The 17,670-nt window shown below is 52.6% G+C and overlaps 2 protein-coding genes across 2 annotated transcripts; both read right to left on the reverse strand.

Moving 5' to 3' along the window:
- Positions 1-2,984: 2,984 nt before the first annotated feature.
- LOC129147003 (putative N-acetyltransferase 8B) lies at positions 2,985-3,852 on the reverse strand. Its single transcript, XM_008147443.3, has one exon. The coding sequence runs from the start codon at positions 3,850-3,852 to the stop codon at positions 3,148-3,150; it is 705 nt and encodes a 234-aa protein (XP_008145665.2). The 3' UTR covers positions 2,985-3,147.
- Positions 3,853-13,895: 10,043 nt separating this feature from the next.
- On the reverse strand, positions 13,896-14,660 carry LOC129147002 (putative N-acetyltransferase 8B). The gene has a single exon (XM_054728273.1). It carries the CDS (start codon positions 14,598-14,600, stop codon positions 13,896-13,898), a length of 705 nt encoding a protein of 234 aa, XP_054584248.1. The 5' UTR covers positions 14,601-14,660.
- Positions 14,661-17,670: the final 3,010 nt, after the last annotated feature.

Genomic DNA, 17,670 nt, shown 5'->3' on the forward strand with positions numbered 1-17,670 from the left:
GTTCTGCTCTTCCCTGTGGTCCTCTAACCCCGGCTCTCGGCGGTTGGCCCACGGGGGCAGCGTCCCTGTTTAAGTGCCTGTGATGCTCAAAATAGAGGTCCTACCCTTTTGTCCTGTCAGCCACCTGGCCACAGTCTGTACTTCCTGCATAGCTTGTTCCTAAAATAAACTTCTGATAACAAGACTCACCTTTAACTAAACTGCTATCCTCAGTGCATGAAGCTGGGCAGGTTCACGTTGACGTTTTCCGGAAGGTGACTGTGAGGTTTGTAATCCACGCCAAAAAAGTTATGCATGAACACGCCCCCACTGTGGCAAGACGACTCCTATTAAAAATTAACCATGTCCCTACTTTCACCCAGCTGCTGTTGTTTTCCTCGATGGTTTAAACATAACTTCTGTCAAACGGGGGAGACAACCCCAGTGTCCCTCAGCAGGTGAGCGAATGGACGAAATGTGTTGTGGACACACCACCGCCTCCCGCTGGCCCCTCACAAGGTACCGTATTTTCCGGCGTATAAGACGACTGGGTGTATAAGATTTTCCTGGGTTAAAAAGTCGTCTTATACACTGGAAAATACGGTAGTTGAGTTTTTCACACTTAATTGGTTATCAGAGGGACAGAAATCAGCAAATATCGTATTTTCCGGCGTATAAGATGACTTTTTAACCCAGGAAAATCTTATACGCCCAGTCGTCTTATACGCCAGAAAATACGGTACTTAAATCCTGGCACATGCTCCGATGGGATGAACCGTGAGGACGTGACGCTCAATGAAACAAGCCGGACACAAGGGGACGGAGAGTGTGTGACGCCACCGTAATGAGGACCTGGAACGGCAAATTCTGAGCCAGGAGGGGACGGTGGTGCAGGGCTGGGAAGGTGGAGGAATGGGAGTGACAGCGCGATGTGTCCCGTTTTAGTTCCGGGGCCTGGAAAGTCCTGGCTGCAGACAGCGGTGATGGCGAGACCGCACTGTGAGAGCAGTTCATGTGACTAACCTGTACATGTTCAAACTGGTAAAGTGGTGGGTGTCATGTCTATTCTACCACCATAATAAAACACAGAGGAAGAGAAGAGGCGGCGGCAGGCCAGGCGGGAGGCGTGCCAGGCGGAGGCCGGTGCACAGGCCGCAAATCAGATACAAAGGAAGGGAGTCCAGTTCACCCGTGCGCGGTTACATAAAAGGAAACCTTGAGGTCTAAGGTTTACACCAAGTTCCGAATAAAACCTCAACCTTCACATCGAACAAATGACTTATGACCTAAGGAAGGCGGGGGGAAGTCTGGCCTCGGCATTTCAGGTTCTCTTCCTGCGGGGTTCAGTCGCTGACCTCACAGTTCCCGTGGACCAAGCCCTCTCTCTTACTTTCCGGAAACGTCAGTCTCCCACACCTGCCCGAGGGGTCCCTGCGCACATCTGTACATTCCCTTCCCTGGGTCCCCGGCCTCACTCTGTCTGCATCCCACGGGCCTGCGGGACCCACTGCCCACAGCACCAGTTCAGAAGAAGCGCTCTCCCCAACACACACACACACACACACACACACACACACACACACCAACATCCTCCCTCTGCCGGAGCCCAGGCCCACGGCCCCGACTGTGACTCAGGTGCCCAGGCGGGTGCCCCTGCTCCCCAGCGGGAAGAGGCACAGGTGCCTCCAGGCCTCTCGGGTCAGCGGGGTTGGGCTCACACACGGCACCGCCCTCCCCGCTTTGCTAAGGGCAGGCTCAGCCCAGCAGCCCCTCCCCCAGTGAACACCTCTCATCACCTTTGCTCTCCTTAACCTTTTGCCTGTTCTTTGCGCTATTTTTTTTAAATATATTTTTATTGATTTTTTACAGAGAGAAGGGTGAGGGATAGAGAGCTAGAAACATCGATGAGAGAGAAACACTGATCAGCTGCCTCCTGCACACCCCCTAGCGGGGATGTGCCCGCAACCAATGTACATGCCCGTGACCAGAATCGAACCTGGGACCCTTGAGTCCACAGACCGACACTCTATCCACTGAGCCAAACCGGTTTCGGCTGTTCTTTGCGCTTTTAGAACGATCTAAACTCTGCCATTTTTTAAAGTCGAATTTCACATAAATTATTTGAAAGTGTACAGTTTGGTGATATTTAGTACATTCACCAAGTACAATTGCCTGCTCAGAGATGATCATTCCAACAATTATCCTTGCGACTCAGCTGAAGAAAGAGGATGGTGGAGGAGAGGTTGAAGGAGAATGTTCCAGACAGAGGGAACAGCATGTGCGAAGGCCGAGGCAGAAAAGAGAGCTTCGTTTACTGAGAGAACTAGGGCAGCTCAGCGTGGGTGGCCAGCTCGAGCAGGTGATGGACACGCTCGCCCTTGGTTTTCTTTTTCAGGAGCAGAAGCCCTGGCCCCTCCGGGAAGCCCTCGCCAACGAGGGGGTTAAGTGCCCTTCTGATGTCCTACCATGTTGTCAGTAATTCCCTCATCCCCCACTCATGACCACGAATCTGCCCTGGTCCTCCGTGGTCCCACCTCAGCTCCCTTGGGTCTGGAAACCCCTGGAGGGCATGGACCATGTCTGTCTGGAATCAGTGAGGCCATTTAATTGTTACTTTAAACGCCTTTCAAATCATCAGATTCCCCGTGAACTCGCTGGTCTCCAGCACCAGTGGTGCCCATCGGGAACTCCTCCTGCGGGGCCACCTGCCTGGGCCCAGAGAGCTGAGGGGAGCAGGTCCCTGCTTCCCTTGGGCCCATTCCATTACCCTGAAGCCATGCCTGAGCGAACCTGCTGGCACCTAAGAGAGCCCAGGCACCCTGTCACTCAGCCAACCCCACGGCACGTGAACCAGCCACCCAGGACGTGCGGACAAAGCCGAGGCCAAAGAGCTGCCCAGCCAGGCCCCATCTACATTGCCGACTCACAGAATCCAGCTAAGTAAATGCTCATTAACTTTTTGATTGATTTTATGCAAGAGCCTTGTGTCAGTAGATAAATGCAACAGTGGCATCTGAAAAAGACTAAATGGAGCCGAACCACCAGCATCCCCGTGGGGCTCTGACGTTAACAAACAGAAGCTTTACTGAGCTGTCACAGGGAGGCTCAGGGTGAGCTTGTTACTGCGGCAGAGCCTGAACTGTCCTGACTAGTCCACCAGGACACAGATCACAGGCCCTGTCTCTGCCCTGGCGCCTGAGAGACCTGAGCGGAGGGGAGCCGGTAGGTTAATTGAAATGCAGGAACAGCAATTAGCTCCCAGCTTTTGGCAAAGAAGTGCTGGCCGGTCTTGCGGAAGCCGAGGCGCTGGTAGAGGGCCAGGGCGGAGTGCTGCAGCATGCTGGTGCTGAGGACAACCTCACTGCAGCCCTGGTCCCGCGCAAACCGCAGGACGGTCCTGACCAGGGCCTTCGCTACCCCCTGGCCCCGGTGCTCCCAGGCCACGCTTAAGTGAAGCAGCTCCAACTGCTCCCTCCGCAGGGGGGGCTCCCCAACGGGCAGAGCTCCCACCGTGCCCACCACCTGCCCCTCACACTCGGCCACCCAGAAGCAGGAGCCTGGCTCGCTCAGGTAGGACTTGCTGATGTCACACATGTCTGTGCGCAAACAGCTGGACACGTACTGGGTCCAGGGGTATTTGGCCAGGAACCTCAGGGCAGCCAGGAGGGTGAGGCCGGCCACCAGGGCCAGAAGCCAGGACCCAGAGACCAGAAACAGGGCGAGGGGCCCCCCAAGCAAGAGCGCAAGAGTTTGTGGCAGCTTCAGGATGTGGCGGAAGGTGGTGGGGGCGTGCTCGGCTGCGCCCTTCGAGAACAAGTCCAGGACCCGCGGGCGGTCGCTCTCCTGGTATTTGCGGATGTGATAAGGAGCCATGGAGACTTGTGGGCCTGAGCCTCGAAGTCCAGCAGAGAGAGCCAGGCGTCCCCGCACCCCTTCCCGGCAGCCCTGGGGAAGAGAGAGGAAGCCAAGTGAGAACCCCGTCTCCCACCTCCCAGGAACCACAGAGCCCCTGCTCAAGGGCTTGTCTTTCTGCTGCTGCCCCAGGAAGGAGGACACAGCCACTGGGAGAAGGTGTGGGGTCAGAAAGGCCTGCATTTGACCTGGCTCCATTCCTTTGTAGCTGTGTGACCTTGGGCATGTTGCTTAACCTCTCTGAGCCTCTTCATCTGTACAACAGCATAAAACGAAAGCCTGCCTTCTGAGGTTGTTCTGAGAATTTGATAAAACAACAGACACTAAGCTCTGGTATATAAAGTTCCGCCCCTCCACTTCTCCTCTTCCTGAGCCTCTTGCTACATTGGTGCCACTGTGCAGCAGCCAGGGCATGTGCCCTCTTACCCTTCGGTCCCTCTGCCAGAGTCCGCACTTTGCAGGAAGCCTGTGTCCCCAAGCACAGGTCTCAGCAAAGGCTCCTTCCCTCTTGATTGCAAAGCTTTAGGCTGCAGAGGTGGCCCGAGAGCCCAACGCCCAACCTGGCCCTGCCTTCCTTGAGAGCCAGAGGAGGGTCCGGAGCTGCAGGCCACACTCAGGGCCCTGTCCTTCCACCCACGTCCTCTCACCTGTCACCACAGAAGCCTCGAATGTCCAGGGTGGCCTCAGCCCGGCCTCCTCCCTCAGCCTCTGCCTGGCATCCAGGAAGACTGTGCAGGGCTGGCTCTAGCTCTGGGGCCAGGGCCTGGAGGCCGCCTCATTGGGAGGCTCCTGGCATGTTAATCATCAGCCCAGTGTCAGGGAGCTGGGCTCGGACAGGACAGCGAGCCTGTTCTCCATTCACTTTTGTAATCACGGGTCTTTATCGGGAGCTGGGGAAAGGGTCTGGAACATCTCGGGGATCTTCCCACTTGGGGTCTGTCTACACCCCCTCCTCCTCCTGGTCTATAGGTCGATGCTCAACCACGAGCCACGCGGCCGGGCGAGAGTGTTTCTTTATCCCTCATCCGCTGGTGGAGATACGGGTGGTTCCCCCTCTGGGCTCTGTGCACGCCCTGCGGTGAGCATTCTCACGTACTCGTCGCTGTGTGAACCCCTGCTTTCAGCTCTTCGGGTGTACACTAAGGTGACCAGACCTCCCGCTTTTGGCGGGACAGTCCCGATTTTTAACAATTTGTCCCGCGTCCCGCGGCGCTTTAAAAAAGTCCCGATTTTTGGAAAGAATGCACGACAAGCTAGGGAACGGCGGGAGAACGGGAAGGGAATATACGGCTTTCGGCGGCCATGTGGCTATTTAGCCAGGATATGAGTTTTATATTATTTTTGTTAATTTTATAATGTTAAACTTTAATAATAACAAATAATTGTTGAGAACTGATTATCGAGAACTGCTTATCAAAGTTCGCATTGTTGATCAGTTGTTAGAATTCGACCACCATTGTTTGGACTTAATGAACAATGGCATTTTTGGGGATTGGCAACGACGAAAACATTTTGTAACTGTCTCTCAGACGATACACATCGTACTGCGTGCTAGTAAGCTAGTTAAACAAGGGATGTCATTACAAATCAGCTATTCAGATAATTTAGGTAAGTAATTTATTTATTTATTTCATAAATACATACATTTTCTTGAATTTAGCAGACAGTACTCGTATTATTTATATTTTATAGTGGTGGCAAAAAGTCTAGTGCCGGCCTTGAAAGTGACACTTACGACTTACGTTATGGCAAATTCAGAGGAAAAATAATACAAGTTAGTATTGTTACTATTTAGAAAGAAATATAGGATTAAAATAATTTTTAAAATATAGTTACTTTATAACAATCAAATTAATTTAATTTATAAACTAACAATAAAATATGTTCATGTAATTATGTACCTACTTACTGTGTTTTTAAGCAATATGTATATAATAATTTATAATATAATTTTAAATTATTTTTTTTAGATTTTTAACATAATGAGTAAGAAAAGAGGATGCAAATTCAACGATGATCTAAGAAGTAAATTTCCTTTTATTAAAAAAACAAAAAGCGATTACAATATAGACCAAATTTTTAATCAAGACCCCTCCCCCCCCCCCGGGGCTGAAACCGGTTTGGCTCAGTGGATAGAGCGTCAGCCTGCGGACTCAAGGGTCCCAGGTTCGATTCCGGTCAAGGGCATGTATCTTGGTTGCGGGCACATCCCCTGTAGGGAGGTGTGCAGGAGGCAGCTGATCTGTGTTTCTCTCTCATTGATGTTTCTGACTCTCTATCCCTCTCCCTTCCTCTCTGTAAAATATCAATAAAATATATTTAAAAAAAAGACCCCCCCCCCCCCCGCCCGTCAATGGTGTCCCGCTTTACCAATGTTAAAATCTGGTCACCTTAGTATACACCCAGGAGTGGGGTCAGAGGTCACGTGGTCCATCTGTGTGACATTTTGAGGAACTGCCAAACTATTGTCCAAAATGGCCGCACTGTTTTCCGTTTCCACCAATGAGTCTTATTTTACTGTACTGCCTGCCTCAGCACCACTGCCGGGACACAGCGGGCAGAGCTGGCATCCACGGAGCAGTTAGATGCCTGGCACTGTGAGAAAGGTATCTCCCTATGCTGTGCTGTTTTTTACTTTTTTAGAGAGGAAGAGAGAGAGAGAGAGAGAGAGAGAGAGAGAGAGAGAGAGTTTGGCTGCCTCCTGCAACCTAGGTACGTGCCCTGACTGGGGATCGAACCCGCAACCTTTGGTGTACCGGACGATGCTCCGACCAACTGAGCCACCCGGCCAGGGCCTATGCTCTGCTGTGGACATTCACAGCAGCTTAAGAGCTAAGGCTGGTATCAATGTGCCCACGTTACAAATGGGAAACCGAGGCCCGGAAAGTTGAGATAACCTACCCAAGCCCCAGAGCGCCTGGCCGCCTGGCCGGTGGGACCCCACGTGGAGGCAGCTCTGACTCCGGGGCCTGCTTGTTGGCCTCCTCAGCGCCTCAGGCTGGCCCCACAGGCTGAATCCGGGGCTGAGGAAAGCCAGCTCTGTCTGGCGCGGGGTAAGCTTCATCCTTCGAGCCCCGCCAGCCCCGCCCACCAGAGGGCAGCCCACACTTGGCCAGATTCCCGTGTGTGACTGAGGCTTCCTTTGCTCCCAGGATCCGGTGTGGGCCGTGGTCTCCACAGAGACTCCTGGCCACTGCCAGCCACATGCCTCTGGTGCCCACTCCCTCCTTGAAGCCTTCGCCTCTGGTCAAGCGCGTCTGTTGCTGTCAAATCGTTATTTCTTAACAAGCAACTGCTAACTTACTACAACTGATTCACCCACGTTGGCAGCTACAAGTGCCCTGACCGACTGTTCCATTCATCTTTCTACTGTCCATAGACCTGATTAAAGTAGGTAAGCACATAGACATTTTTATTATTTTGAGATTCATTCATCTTGCACATGTCACCAGTCTGTTCATTCCTTTCAGTTGCCTAGTAGTATTCCCACCTCCTGCTAGCCTGCCCCCCAAACCCAAGCAACAGCCGAGGAGAAGGGAGACGCTTGCTGTTACATAAAGCCTCATCCATCAAATTAAACAAATTATTAACTAAAGAAAGGTGAAGGGAAATTTGGAGTCAGCATTCCAGGTTTTCTTCCTGCTGGGTTCAGTCACTGAGCTCTGCAGTCACCACGGACCATGCCCTCCCTGCTTCCTACTTTCCGGAAAAATCAGTCTCCCACACCTGCCCGAGGGCCGAGGGGTCCCTGCGCACATCTGTGCATTCCCGTCCCTGGGTCCCCGGCCTCCTTTGTCTGCATCCCACGGGCCTGCACTCAGAAGAAGCACTCCCCCCAACACACACACACACACACACACACACACACACACACACACACCAACATCCTCCCTCTGCCGGAGCCCAGGCCCACGGCCCCGACTGTGACTCAGGTGCCCAGGCGGGTGCCCCTGCTCCCCAGCGGGAAGAGGCACAGGTGCCTCCAGGCCTCTCCGGTCAGCGGGCTTGGGCTCACACACGGCACCGCCCTCCCCGCTTTGCTAAGGGCAGGCTCAGCCCAGCAGCCCCTCCCCCAGTGAACACCTCTCATCAGCTCTGCTCTCCCCAAACTTTTCTATCCTCCTTTTGAATTAAGGAGCCAACCGGTGGTCTGTGGGGCCCAAAAGGTTGGTGACCACTGATCTAACTCATCCTTTTTTACCGGATTTTAAAAAATAGCATAAAAGTATTTTAAAATGTCCCAAGGCGTTTAGTACATTCATTATGTTGTACAACCACCTATATTATGTCTCAAAACAGGCTAATCACCCCAAAAGGAACAGGCACACATTAAGTCACCAGTCCCCGTTCCCCTCCCGCCTGGGCCACGCTTGGCAAACCCCCGAAACCCCCGAAACTGTCTTGATAATCTTTGAAAGTTCTGTTTTGGCTTCCGATCTCACAGTCAATTTCTTATCTATCACACCTGGTGCATCCATCTGAGCTCGTTTGATTCGTTACCCTGAGGCCACTATCCTGACGCCGGCGTCCCCCGCCAATTCAGTCACAGGTGCATCCACCTGACAGCTTTGGACCCCTTACATGAAAACCTGCTTACAAAGCCATGGGGGGAGAGGTCAATGGGGGCGGGGGGGGGGGGACGGAGACTTATGTAATACTTTAAACAATAAAGAATTTAAAATAAAATTAAAAAGCCACGGTACAGGAGCTCAGAAGATGGCGGCGGAGGTAAATGTTTGTACTCGCCACCTCCCTCAACCACATCAAAGTTACAACTAAAATACAGAGCAACCATCATCCAAAACCGCTGGAAAGCTGGCTGAGTGGAGGGAAGTCCTACAACTGGAGAGGTAAAGAAGCAAGCACCCTGAGACCGGTAGGAGGTGCAGAGGCTCGGGAGAGGCTGGGCTGGCACCCACGCGTGCTGCTTTTTTAACCGGGAGGGAGATCGCCTCTGTGGAGGGCACCTGGAGGAGCGAGCGGTTCCACCCCCACACCAGACCCCCAGCCCAGGGTCCCAGAGCTGGGAAAGGAACTACGGGCTGTAAAAACCAGTGCGGATTGGGGCGCAGTGACACAGAGGCTGCTGGAGCCCCAGCTGCTCCTCTTAAAAGGCCGGCACCCCGAACTGAACTTACAAGCTCCGCGCTTCCTCTGAGCTCCAGGGCCTGGCGAGGCTCTGGGGAACACGGACACATACCAGGAGGAACCGGACTGTCTGGCTTCAGGACAGGAACTCGGGGGCGGCTTGCAGGGATCGTTGGTCCTGTGCTGGGACCTCCCTGGTCGCAGGGCTGACTGGCAGCCATTTCTGTTTGCTCCACCCTGGTGATTCCGTAAGACCCCGCCCCACCCAATTTATAACCCCACCCAAGCTGTGTGCAGCAGCTTTGCATATACATGGCCTTTCCTTGCTCTGGGTAAAATCTCTCAAACAGGCTGCAGCTGGGTCAGGGAGACCCAAACCTATCAATAAAAGGCCCAAGACCTGGCACCATCACCAGCCCGCCTTGCTTCATAGGTGGGCCTCATCTGGGCACTCCCAAACCCGATACAAAAAGGAGGAATCAGCCGAAACCGGTTTGGCTCAGCCGATAGAGCGTCGGTCTGCAGACTGAAAGGTCCCAGGCTCTATTCTGGTCAAGGGCATGTACATTGGTTGCGGGTACATCCCCAGTAGGGGGGTGTGCAGGAGGCAGTTGGTCGATGGTTCTCTCTCATCAATGTTTCTAGCTCTCTATCCCTTTACCTTCCTCTCTGTAAAAAATCAATAAAATATATTAAAAAAAAAAAAAAGAGGAGGAATCTGCAGATCTCTCTGTAGCTCCTACTGGGTGGCACCAGGCAGTGGCTGACTTTGCACCTCCCTGGAGACCCAAGAGCCAGTGTACCCAGTGGTCAGTGTGAGACCACACCAGATTACAACTCTTCACACCCATAAGCGACACACTCAAGGGGCAGACTCAGTGAGCACCAAAGCCCCACTGAAGCAAGTCCTGCTCCATAAGGGTGTCTCCTGCACAGCAGCTCTCCCACTATAGTTGCAGCTGGTCCTCACAGCCAATTGGCCTGGAGGTCAATTCCTCCCAGTGACACCAACAGCAATCAAGGCTCAACTACAATAAGACTCTGCATACAGCCCATAAAGGGGTGCACCTAGAGCTCCCAGCTCAGGTGACTGGGGAGACTGAGCCACTGGGCTATATATGTATTATAGAACAATATAGACAAAATAGAAACAGACTCATAGATACAGAGAACAGACTGATGGTTGTCAGAGGGAGGGGGAGGGGATTTGGGGCTGGGTTAAAAGGTGAAGGGGTTAAGAAGTACAAATTGGCCCTGGCTGGTTTGGCTCAGTGGATAGAGCGTCAGCCTGCGGACTGAAGGGTCCTGGGTTCAATTCTGGTCAGGGGCACATGCCGGGGTTGTGGGCTAGATTCCCAGTAGGGGGCGTGCAGGAGGCAGCTGATCGATGATTCTCTCTCATCTTTGATGTTTCTATCTCTCTCTTTCCCTCTCCCTTCATCTCTGAAATCAATAAAAATATTTTTAAAAAGAAGAAGTACAAATTGGTAGTTACAAAACAGTCACGGGGATGTAAAGTACAGCATAGGGAATATAGTCAATAACACTATAAAATACAGCTATGGATGGTGCCAGATGGAAACTGGAAATATCAGGGGGGATCAATTTGTAAAGTATATGATTGTTTAACCACTGTGCTGTATGCCTGAAACTAATACAAAATAACAGTATTAGTGTTAGTGAACTGTAATAGAAAAACAAAATAAAATAAAATAAGAAGACTCCATTGGCAGTGAGTGTGGATTTGGTCTGGGGAAGATGGGCCAAGGAGGAAGCAGCCTGGGCGGCCAGCCTCGGTCCCGCTGTTTGGCCACATCAGCCCCCTCGCCGGGATGACCAGACAGCAGGGAGCTCGGACCTAAGACGGAGCAGAGGCCCCTGGGAGGCTGGTGCCGTGCTGCATTTAGAAGAAAACTGCCCGGGATTAATGCTAATGTGTAATATTAACCCGTGGGCACAAGAAGCTTCGTACTCGCGCTTGTTTTCTCCACACTTGTTTTTAACAAGCATCCAGGCCATGTCCTGCTGCTGGCTGGGAACCACCCTCTGATTAGCAGGCAATGAACAGCTGTGTCTGCCAGCATACTAGTAGGAGGAACTGAGCTTTCTCAAGGGTTGCCTGCTCAATTATCCCTGCCGCTTAGCGGAAAAGTGTAGGAATTGAACAGACATAGAGCATGATGGGTAGAGGAGAGGTTGAAAGAGAATGTTCCAGAAGAGGGAACAGCATGTGCGAAGGCCTCAAGCAGAAAGAGAGGTTCCGTTTGTTTGTTTGTTTATTTTCCTGACTGGAGGATGTTTATTGATTTGAGAGAGAGAGGGAGGGTGAGAGCGAGCGAGCAAGCGAGCAACATCGATCTGTTGCCTCCTGTATGCTTCCTGACCCAACCCGCAACCCAGTAGGTGCGCTGACTAGGAACTGAAACCACACCTGTCAGTGCATGGACGACACTCCACCAGCGGAGCCACCAGGCCAGGGCAAGAGCTCCGTTCACCGAAAGACCTGGAGATGGGCAATGCGTGCAGGGGACTGGAGCAGGTGATGGACACATTCATATATATGTATATGTATATGTATATGTATATGTATATGTATATGTATATGTATATGTATGTGTATGTGTATGTGTATGTGTATGTGTATGTGTATGTGTATGTGTATATGTATATGTATATGTATATGTATATGTATGTGATGTGTATGTGTATCTGATGTGTATGTGTATATGTATATGTATGTGATGTGTATGTGTATCTGATGTGTATATGTATATGTATATGTATATGTATATGTATATGTATATGTATGTTAGTTTATTTCAGAGAGGAAGAGAGAGGAGAGGGAGAGAGAAACATCAATGATGAGAGAGAATCCTGCATGCCCCTCACTGGGGACTGAGCACACAACTCAGGCATGTGCCCTGACCAGGAATCGAATGGTGACCTCCTGGGTCATAGGTTGACGCTCAGCCACTGAGCCACACTGGCTGGGTGACACATTTCTGGCTTTGCTTTTCAGGAGCAGAAGCCCTGGCCCCTCCGGGAAGCCCCCACCAACAAGGGGGTTAAGTGCCCTTCTGATGTCCTACCATGTTGTCAGTAATTCCCTCATCCCCCATCATGACCACGAATCTGCCCTTGTCCTCCGTGGTCCCTCCTCAGCTCCCTTGGGTCTGGAAACCCCTGGAGGGCATGGACCATGTCTGTCTGGAATCAGTGAGGCCATTTAATTGTTACTTTAAACGCCTTTCAAATCATCAGATTCCCCGTGAACTCGCTGGTCTCCAGCACCAGTGGTGCCCATCGGGAACTCCTCCTGCGGGGCCACCTGCCTGGGCCCAGAGAGCTGAGGGGAGCAGGTCCCTGCCTCCTCCTGCCCCGTCACGGAGGAGGGACCCCAGTCCCTGCCATTACATACTGAAGCTGGAACTCAATGAGGGGGCATAGACGTTTGGTTTAAAACCCAGAAGTAGGGGCCAGTTAAACAAGTGGTCAAGTTTTCTGAGAATCACGGGGAAGCTGTAGGGCGCAGGCCTGGAGGAGGAGGATGGGCTGACAGAGGGGACTGTGTGGGCCCCAAGACCAGGGAGGAAAGAGACCTAAGTAAAGGGACAAGGCTGAGGCCCAGGGTTTGGGGCAAGAAGAACATGCATGTTGGAGCCACTCGGTTCATGGTGCCCATTTCGAGGTGATGTGCTTGTTACAGAGCGAGGTGGCAGGATTGTGCTGGGTCTGTGGCCTTGGCTAACCCTTCAGAGGAGATGAGCCAGGAGCAGAGGACACTGCAGGGTGGGAGAAGGCCTGTGTGTCGCAAGATACACCTGAAAGGGCACCTGGATTTCCTGGGCCACCAGGGACTCGCCAGCTCCTGAACAGTAGCCGCTGGGTTGGGGGGACCCAGTGAGAGGCTCCAGATCACCTGTGAGCCACCCATGCCGGTGACGCGCCGGCTCGGAAAGGTGCAGGGGGCTGCACACCCCGGCCCTGGGCCTGAGCCCCACCTCACAATGGATCAGACCGTCTTACCAGATGAAGCAGTTAAGTCGAAGGTACCTGTGAGGCTCTGGAGTCTCCGGCATTTGGGGACAAAGGCGGGGTCCCAGGTGTGGCAGATCTGAGGAACTGGCCAGCCCCATTTCTCTTCCAGGACACCAATTTCCCAGCCTCCCTGCAGACCTGTTGGGGCCATGTGACTGGGTCCAAGCCAGTGCGACCAGGGTCCCAGGACTTGCAGGTCTAGCCTGGAAGTCAACATCCCACACTCTGTGGCTGGCTGCCTTCTCCCCCTTCAGCAGAGAAACTGGGCCCAGAGCAGACTGATGCCCCCCTGGCCCCAACCTTCTCACCGGGACTCACCCGCCCTCCTCTCCAAGTCCCTCTGCCAGGGTCTCCGCCGCGCTGCGGAGGCGGGTCCCTTTCTTCCCACTGAGCCCGGGATGTTAGCAGGCGTGAGACCTACAGAGGCTTGAAAATGCATTTGCTTGTTTCTGCTTCCCTTGTGCTCATTCCATTACCTTGAAGCCATGCCTGAGCGAGCCTGCTGGCACCTAAGAGAGCCCAGGCACCCTGTCACTCAGCCAACCCCACGGCACGTGAACCAGCCACCCAGGACGTGCGGACAAAGCCGAGGCCAAAGAGCTGCCCAGCCAAGCCCCATCTACATTGCCGACTCACAGAATCCAGCTAAGTAAATGTTTATTATTCTTTTGTGATTGATTTTATGAACAGTCTTTTATCACTAGTTAAATGCAACAGTGGCATCTGAAAAAGACTAAATGGAGCTGAGCCACCAGCATCCCCGTGGGGCTCTGACGTTAACAAACAGAAGCTTTACTGAGCTGTCACAGTGAGACTCAGGGTGAGCTTGTTACTGCGGCAGAGCCTGTCCTATCCTGACTAATCCACAAGGACACAGATCACAGGCCCTGTCTCTGCCCTGGCGCCTGAGAGACCTGAGCGGAGGGGAGCCGGTAGGTTAATTGAAATATAAGAATAGCAGTTAGCCTGTTAATCACGGAGGGGAAGCACTGGCCGGTCTTGCGGAAGCCGAGGCGCTGGTAGAGGGCCAGGGCGGAGTGCTGCAGCATGCTGGTGCTGAGGACAACCTCACTGCAGCCCTGGTCCCGCGCAAACTGCAGGACGGTCCTGACCAGGGCCTTCGCTATCCCCTGGCCCCGGTGCTCCCAGGCCACGCTTAAGTGAAGCAGCTCCAACTGCTCCCTCCGCAGGGTGGGCTCCCCAACGGGCAGAGCTCCCACCGTGCCCACCACCTGCCCCTCACACTCGGCCACCCAGAAGCAGGAGCCTGGCTCGCTCAGGTAGGACTTGCTGATGTCACACATGTCTGTGCGCAAACAGCTGGACACATACTGGGTCCAGGGGTATTTGGCCAGGAACCTCAGGGCAGCCAGGAGGGTGAGGCCGGCCACGAGGGCCAGAAGCCAGGACCCAGAGACCAGAAACAGGGCGAGGGGCCCCCCAAGCAAGAGCGCAAGAGTTTGTGGCAGCTTCAGGATGTGGCGGAAGGTGGTGGGGGCGTGCTCAGCCATGCCCTGGGAGAACAAGTCCAGGACCCGCGGGCGGTCGCTCTCCTGGTATTTGCGGATGTGATAAGGAGCCATGGAGACTTGTGGGCCTGAGCCTCGAAGTCCAGCAGAGAGAGCCAGGCGTCCCTGCACCCCTTCCCGGCAGCCTGGGGAAGAGAGAGGAAGCCAAGTGAGAACCCCATCTCCCACCTCCCGGGAACCACAGAGCCCCTGCTCAAGGGCTTGTCTTTCTGCTGCTGCCCCAGGAAGGAGGACACAGCCACTGGGAGAAGGTGTGGGGTCAGAAAGGCCTGCATTTGACCTGGCTCCATTCCTTTGTAGCTGTGTGACCTTGGGCATGTTGCTTAACCTCTCTGAGCCTCTTCATCTGTACAACAGCATAAAATGAAAGCCTGCCTTCTGAGGTTGTTCTGAGAATTTGATAAAACAACAGACACTAAGCTCTGGTATATAAAGTACCTCCCCCTCCACTTCTCCCCTCCCACCCTTTTTTAAAAAAATCCTCACCCTAGGATATTTTTCCATTGATTTTTAGAGAGAGTGAAAGACAGAGAAATACTGATGTGAGAGAAACACATTGATTGGTTGCCTCCTGCATGTGCCCCAACCAGGGCCTGGGCCTGAGGTACGTGCCCTTGACTGGAATCAAACCTGGGACCCTTCAGTCTGCAGGCTGATGCTCTATCCACTGAGCAAACTGGCTAGAGCCCTCTTCCCCCTCTTCCCCCTCTTCCTGCCTCTCCTCTCAGCCCCGTGCTACATTGGTGCCACTGTGCAGCAGCCAGGGCATGTGCCCGCTTACCCTTCGGTCCCTCTGCCAGAGTCCGCACTTTGCAGGAAGCCTGTGTTCCCAAGCACAGGTCTCAGCAAAGGCTCCTTCCCTCTTGATTGCAAAGGTTTAGGCTGCAGAGGTGGCCCGAGAGCCCAACGCCCAACCTGGCCCTGCCTTCCTTGAGAGCCAGAGGAGGGTCCGGAGCTGCAGGCCACACTCAGGGCCCTGTCCTTCCACCCACGACCTCTCACCTGTCACCACAGAAGCCTCGAATGTCCAGGGTGGCCTCAGCCCGGCCTCCTCCCTCAGCCTCTGCCTGGCATCCAGGAAGACTGTGCAGGGCTGGCTCTAGCTCTGGGGCCAGGCCCTGGAGGCCGCCTCATTGGGAGGCTCCTGGCATGTTAATCATCAGCCCAGTGTCAGGGAGCTGGGCAGGAAGCCTATTCTCCTTTTACTTTGTAATTACGGGTCGTCTCGGGGAGCTGGGGAAAGGGTCTGGAACAGCCTGAAGGGCGGCACAGGACTTATGAGCAGTCCCTGTAGTTTTGAGTGTGTGTCGGGGGTAGTGGATGGGTGATTAAAGACCCTTCCCCTGAGATGGCTGCATTCAAGACTGGGGAGATGGGGAGTAACAGTGACCTCCTGGGTACAGAGCCCATGGCAGAGAGCCAGCTTTTAGCTTTAATATGTAATCCTTAAGGAAGGAGGCAAATCACGAGAGCTACCAAACTGCACATAGCACCTGTCTTGTATTAAAAGCCTTTAATGAATGCATATCCTCATCCCCAGTAATTCCACTTCAGGGAAGCTGTTCTGAAGAGAAACAGTCTGGCCAGCGTGGCTAGTGGTTGAATGTTGACCTATGAATCAAAAGGTCACGTTGGATTCCTGGTCAGGGCACATGCCCGAGTTGTGGGCTGGATCCCCAATGTGGGGCGTGGAGGAGGCAGCTGATCAATGATTCTCGCTCATCATTCATGTTTCTCTCTCTCTCTCTCTCCCTCCTTTCCTCTTTCTGAAATCAATAAAAATATATTTTAAAAAAATAAAGGAGAAATGTACCAAGATTTACTTGCAAAGGGGAGGCAAAAATTTGAAAGCAACACCAATGTGTAATAATGGAACTACATATGCGAAATGTTACACATCGATAAAACGAATGTGTTTGTGAGGGCATGGGAAGAGGACACAGCATCTGGGGTCTCACAGATCTGACACTGAACCCTGACCGCAGCATCTGGAGCTTTGGGGGGAGCAGCCTCTCTCAGCTTCAGGGGAAACATGCATGTATTCATTCATTCATTCATTCATTTATTTTAAATATACAGGAAGGACACAAAATCGATCTATTATTCCCAAAAATATTTGAACTGATTCAAATCACAAACAATTCCAGATTGTGGAATTCTGAAAGACAGCTAGAGTACTCTTAAAAACAAATCTCAACATTACGTTTTTTTAAAGAATTGTTCTAAAGGAGACCGAGCGCCGTGGCAAACACAATGCAGCGTGAGTGCCACAGCGCTGCAACTTACTTTCAAATAACATTTGCAATTGTTTTGTACACTTGAATTTTTTGAAGTCGACCTGAGAGACCACGTCTGGTTTTCCCTGGAAAAATCCCCTGGGGTTGTAATGAGGACCAAGTGAGGTGGTGCATTAAAGTGCTTAGCACAGTGCACGCAGGAAACGTGAGCCATGTGCTTCTGCACTTTATCTTGTATGATGGTGATGAAAATCACGACCGCTCCACTTTCCAGCACATGGCAGGACCACACTTCTCCCCGCTTTTGAAGTTGGCCTGGCCGTGACTGGCTGTGGACATGGAACATGAGATAAGTGATGAGTCACTTCCCTGTGGAAGCTTGAGGAGCCGCCCTGAGTCAGCGTTCCTTCCAGCTGTGCAGCGACCCACAGAGCACACGCTGAGCTGAGGCCTTCAGCCACCTGGGTCCCAGAGTCACTGCAAGTCTTCCTGCCGATTCACGCTGCCTATACAGAGCGAGCAAGGAGCTTTTGTCATGTGAAGCCAATGAGCTTTAGGGGTCGGAACTGCAGCCTAATCTAACCCAGAACTCCACAAACCACAGTCCATCCTGCCCATCACTTATTTCCAGTTTTACTGGAAAACAACCATGCTCATCCTTCATGTACTGTCTGTGGATGTCCCTGCACTACAGCAGTGAGAGCTGAGTAGATGCAACAGAGACTACTCGGCCTGAACGCTGTAAATATTTACTGTCTGCCCCTTCACAGAAAGGTTTGCCAACCCTAAGCTAGTCTATCTTGACTGATACAATCCAAATGAGGAAAAAACCCCAAATCACTTATAAAATATGATTTTACATTAGCGGTAGGACCTTGGGCAAGTTA

Source organism: Eptesicus fuscus, chromosome 16 (assembly GCF_027574615.1).
Source record: "Eptesicus fuscus isolate TK198812 chromosome 16, DD_ASM_mEF_20220401, whole genome shotgun sequence".
Taxonomy (NCBI): Eukaryota; Metazoa; Chordata; class Mammalia; order Chiroptera; family Vespertilionidae; genus Eptesicus; species Eptesicus fuscus.

Bases quoted from the DNA above. Each gene is read 5' to 3' on its own strand.
- LOC129147003 (XM_008147443.3), bottom strand. From the start codon at position 3,852: ATGGCTCCTTATCACATCCGCAAATACCAGGAGAGCGACCGCCCGCGG.
- LOC129147002 (XM_054728273.1), bottom strand. From the start codon at position 14,600: ATGGCTCCTTATCACATCCGCAAATACCAGGAGAGCGACCGCCCGCGG.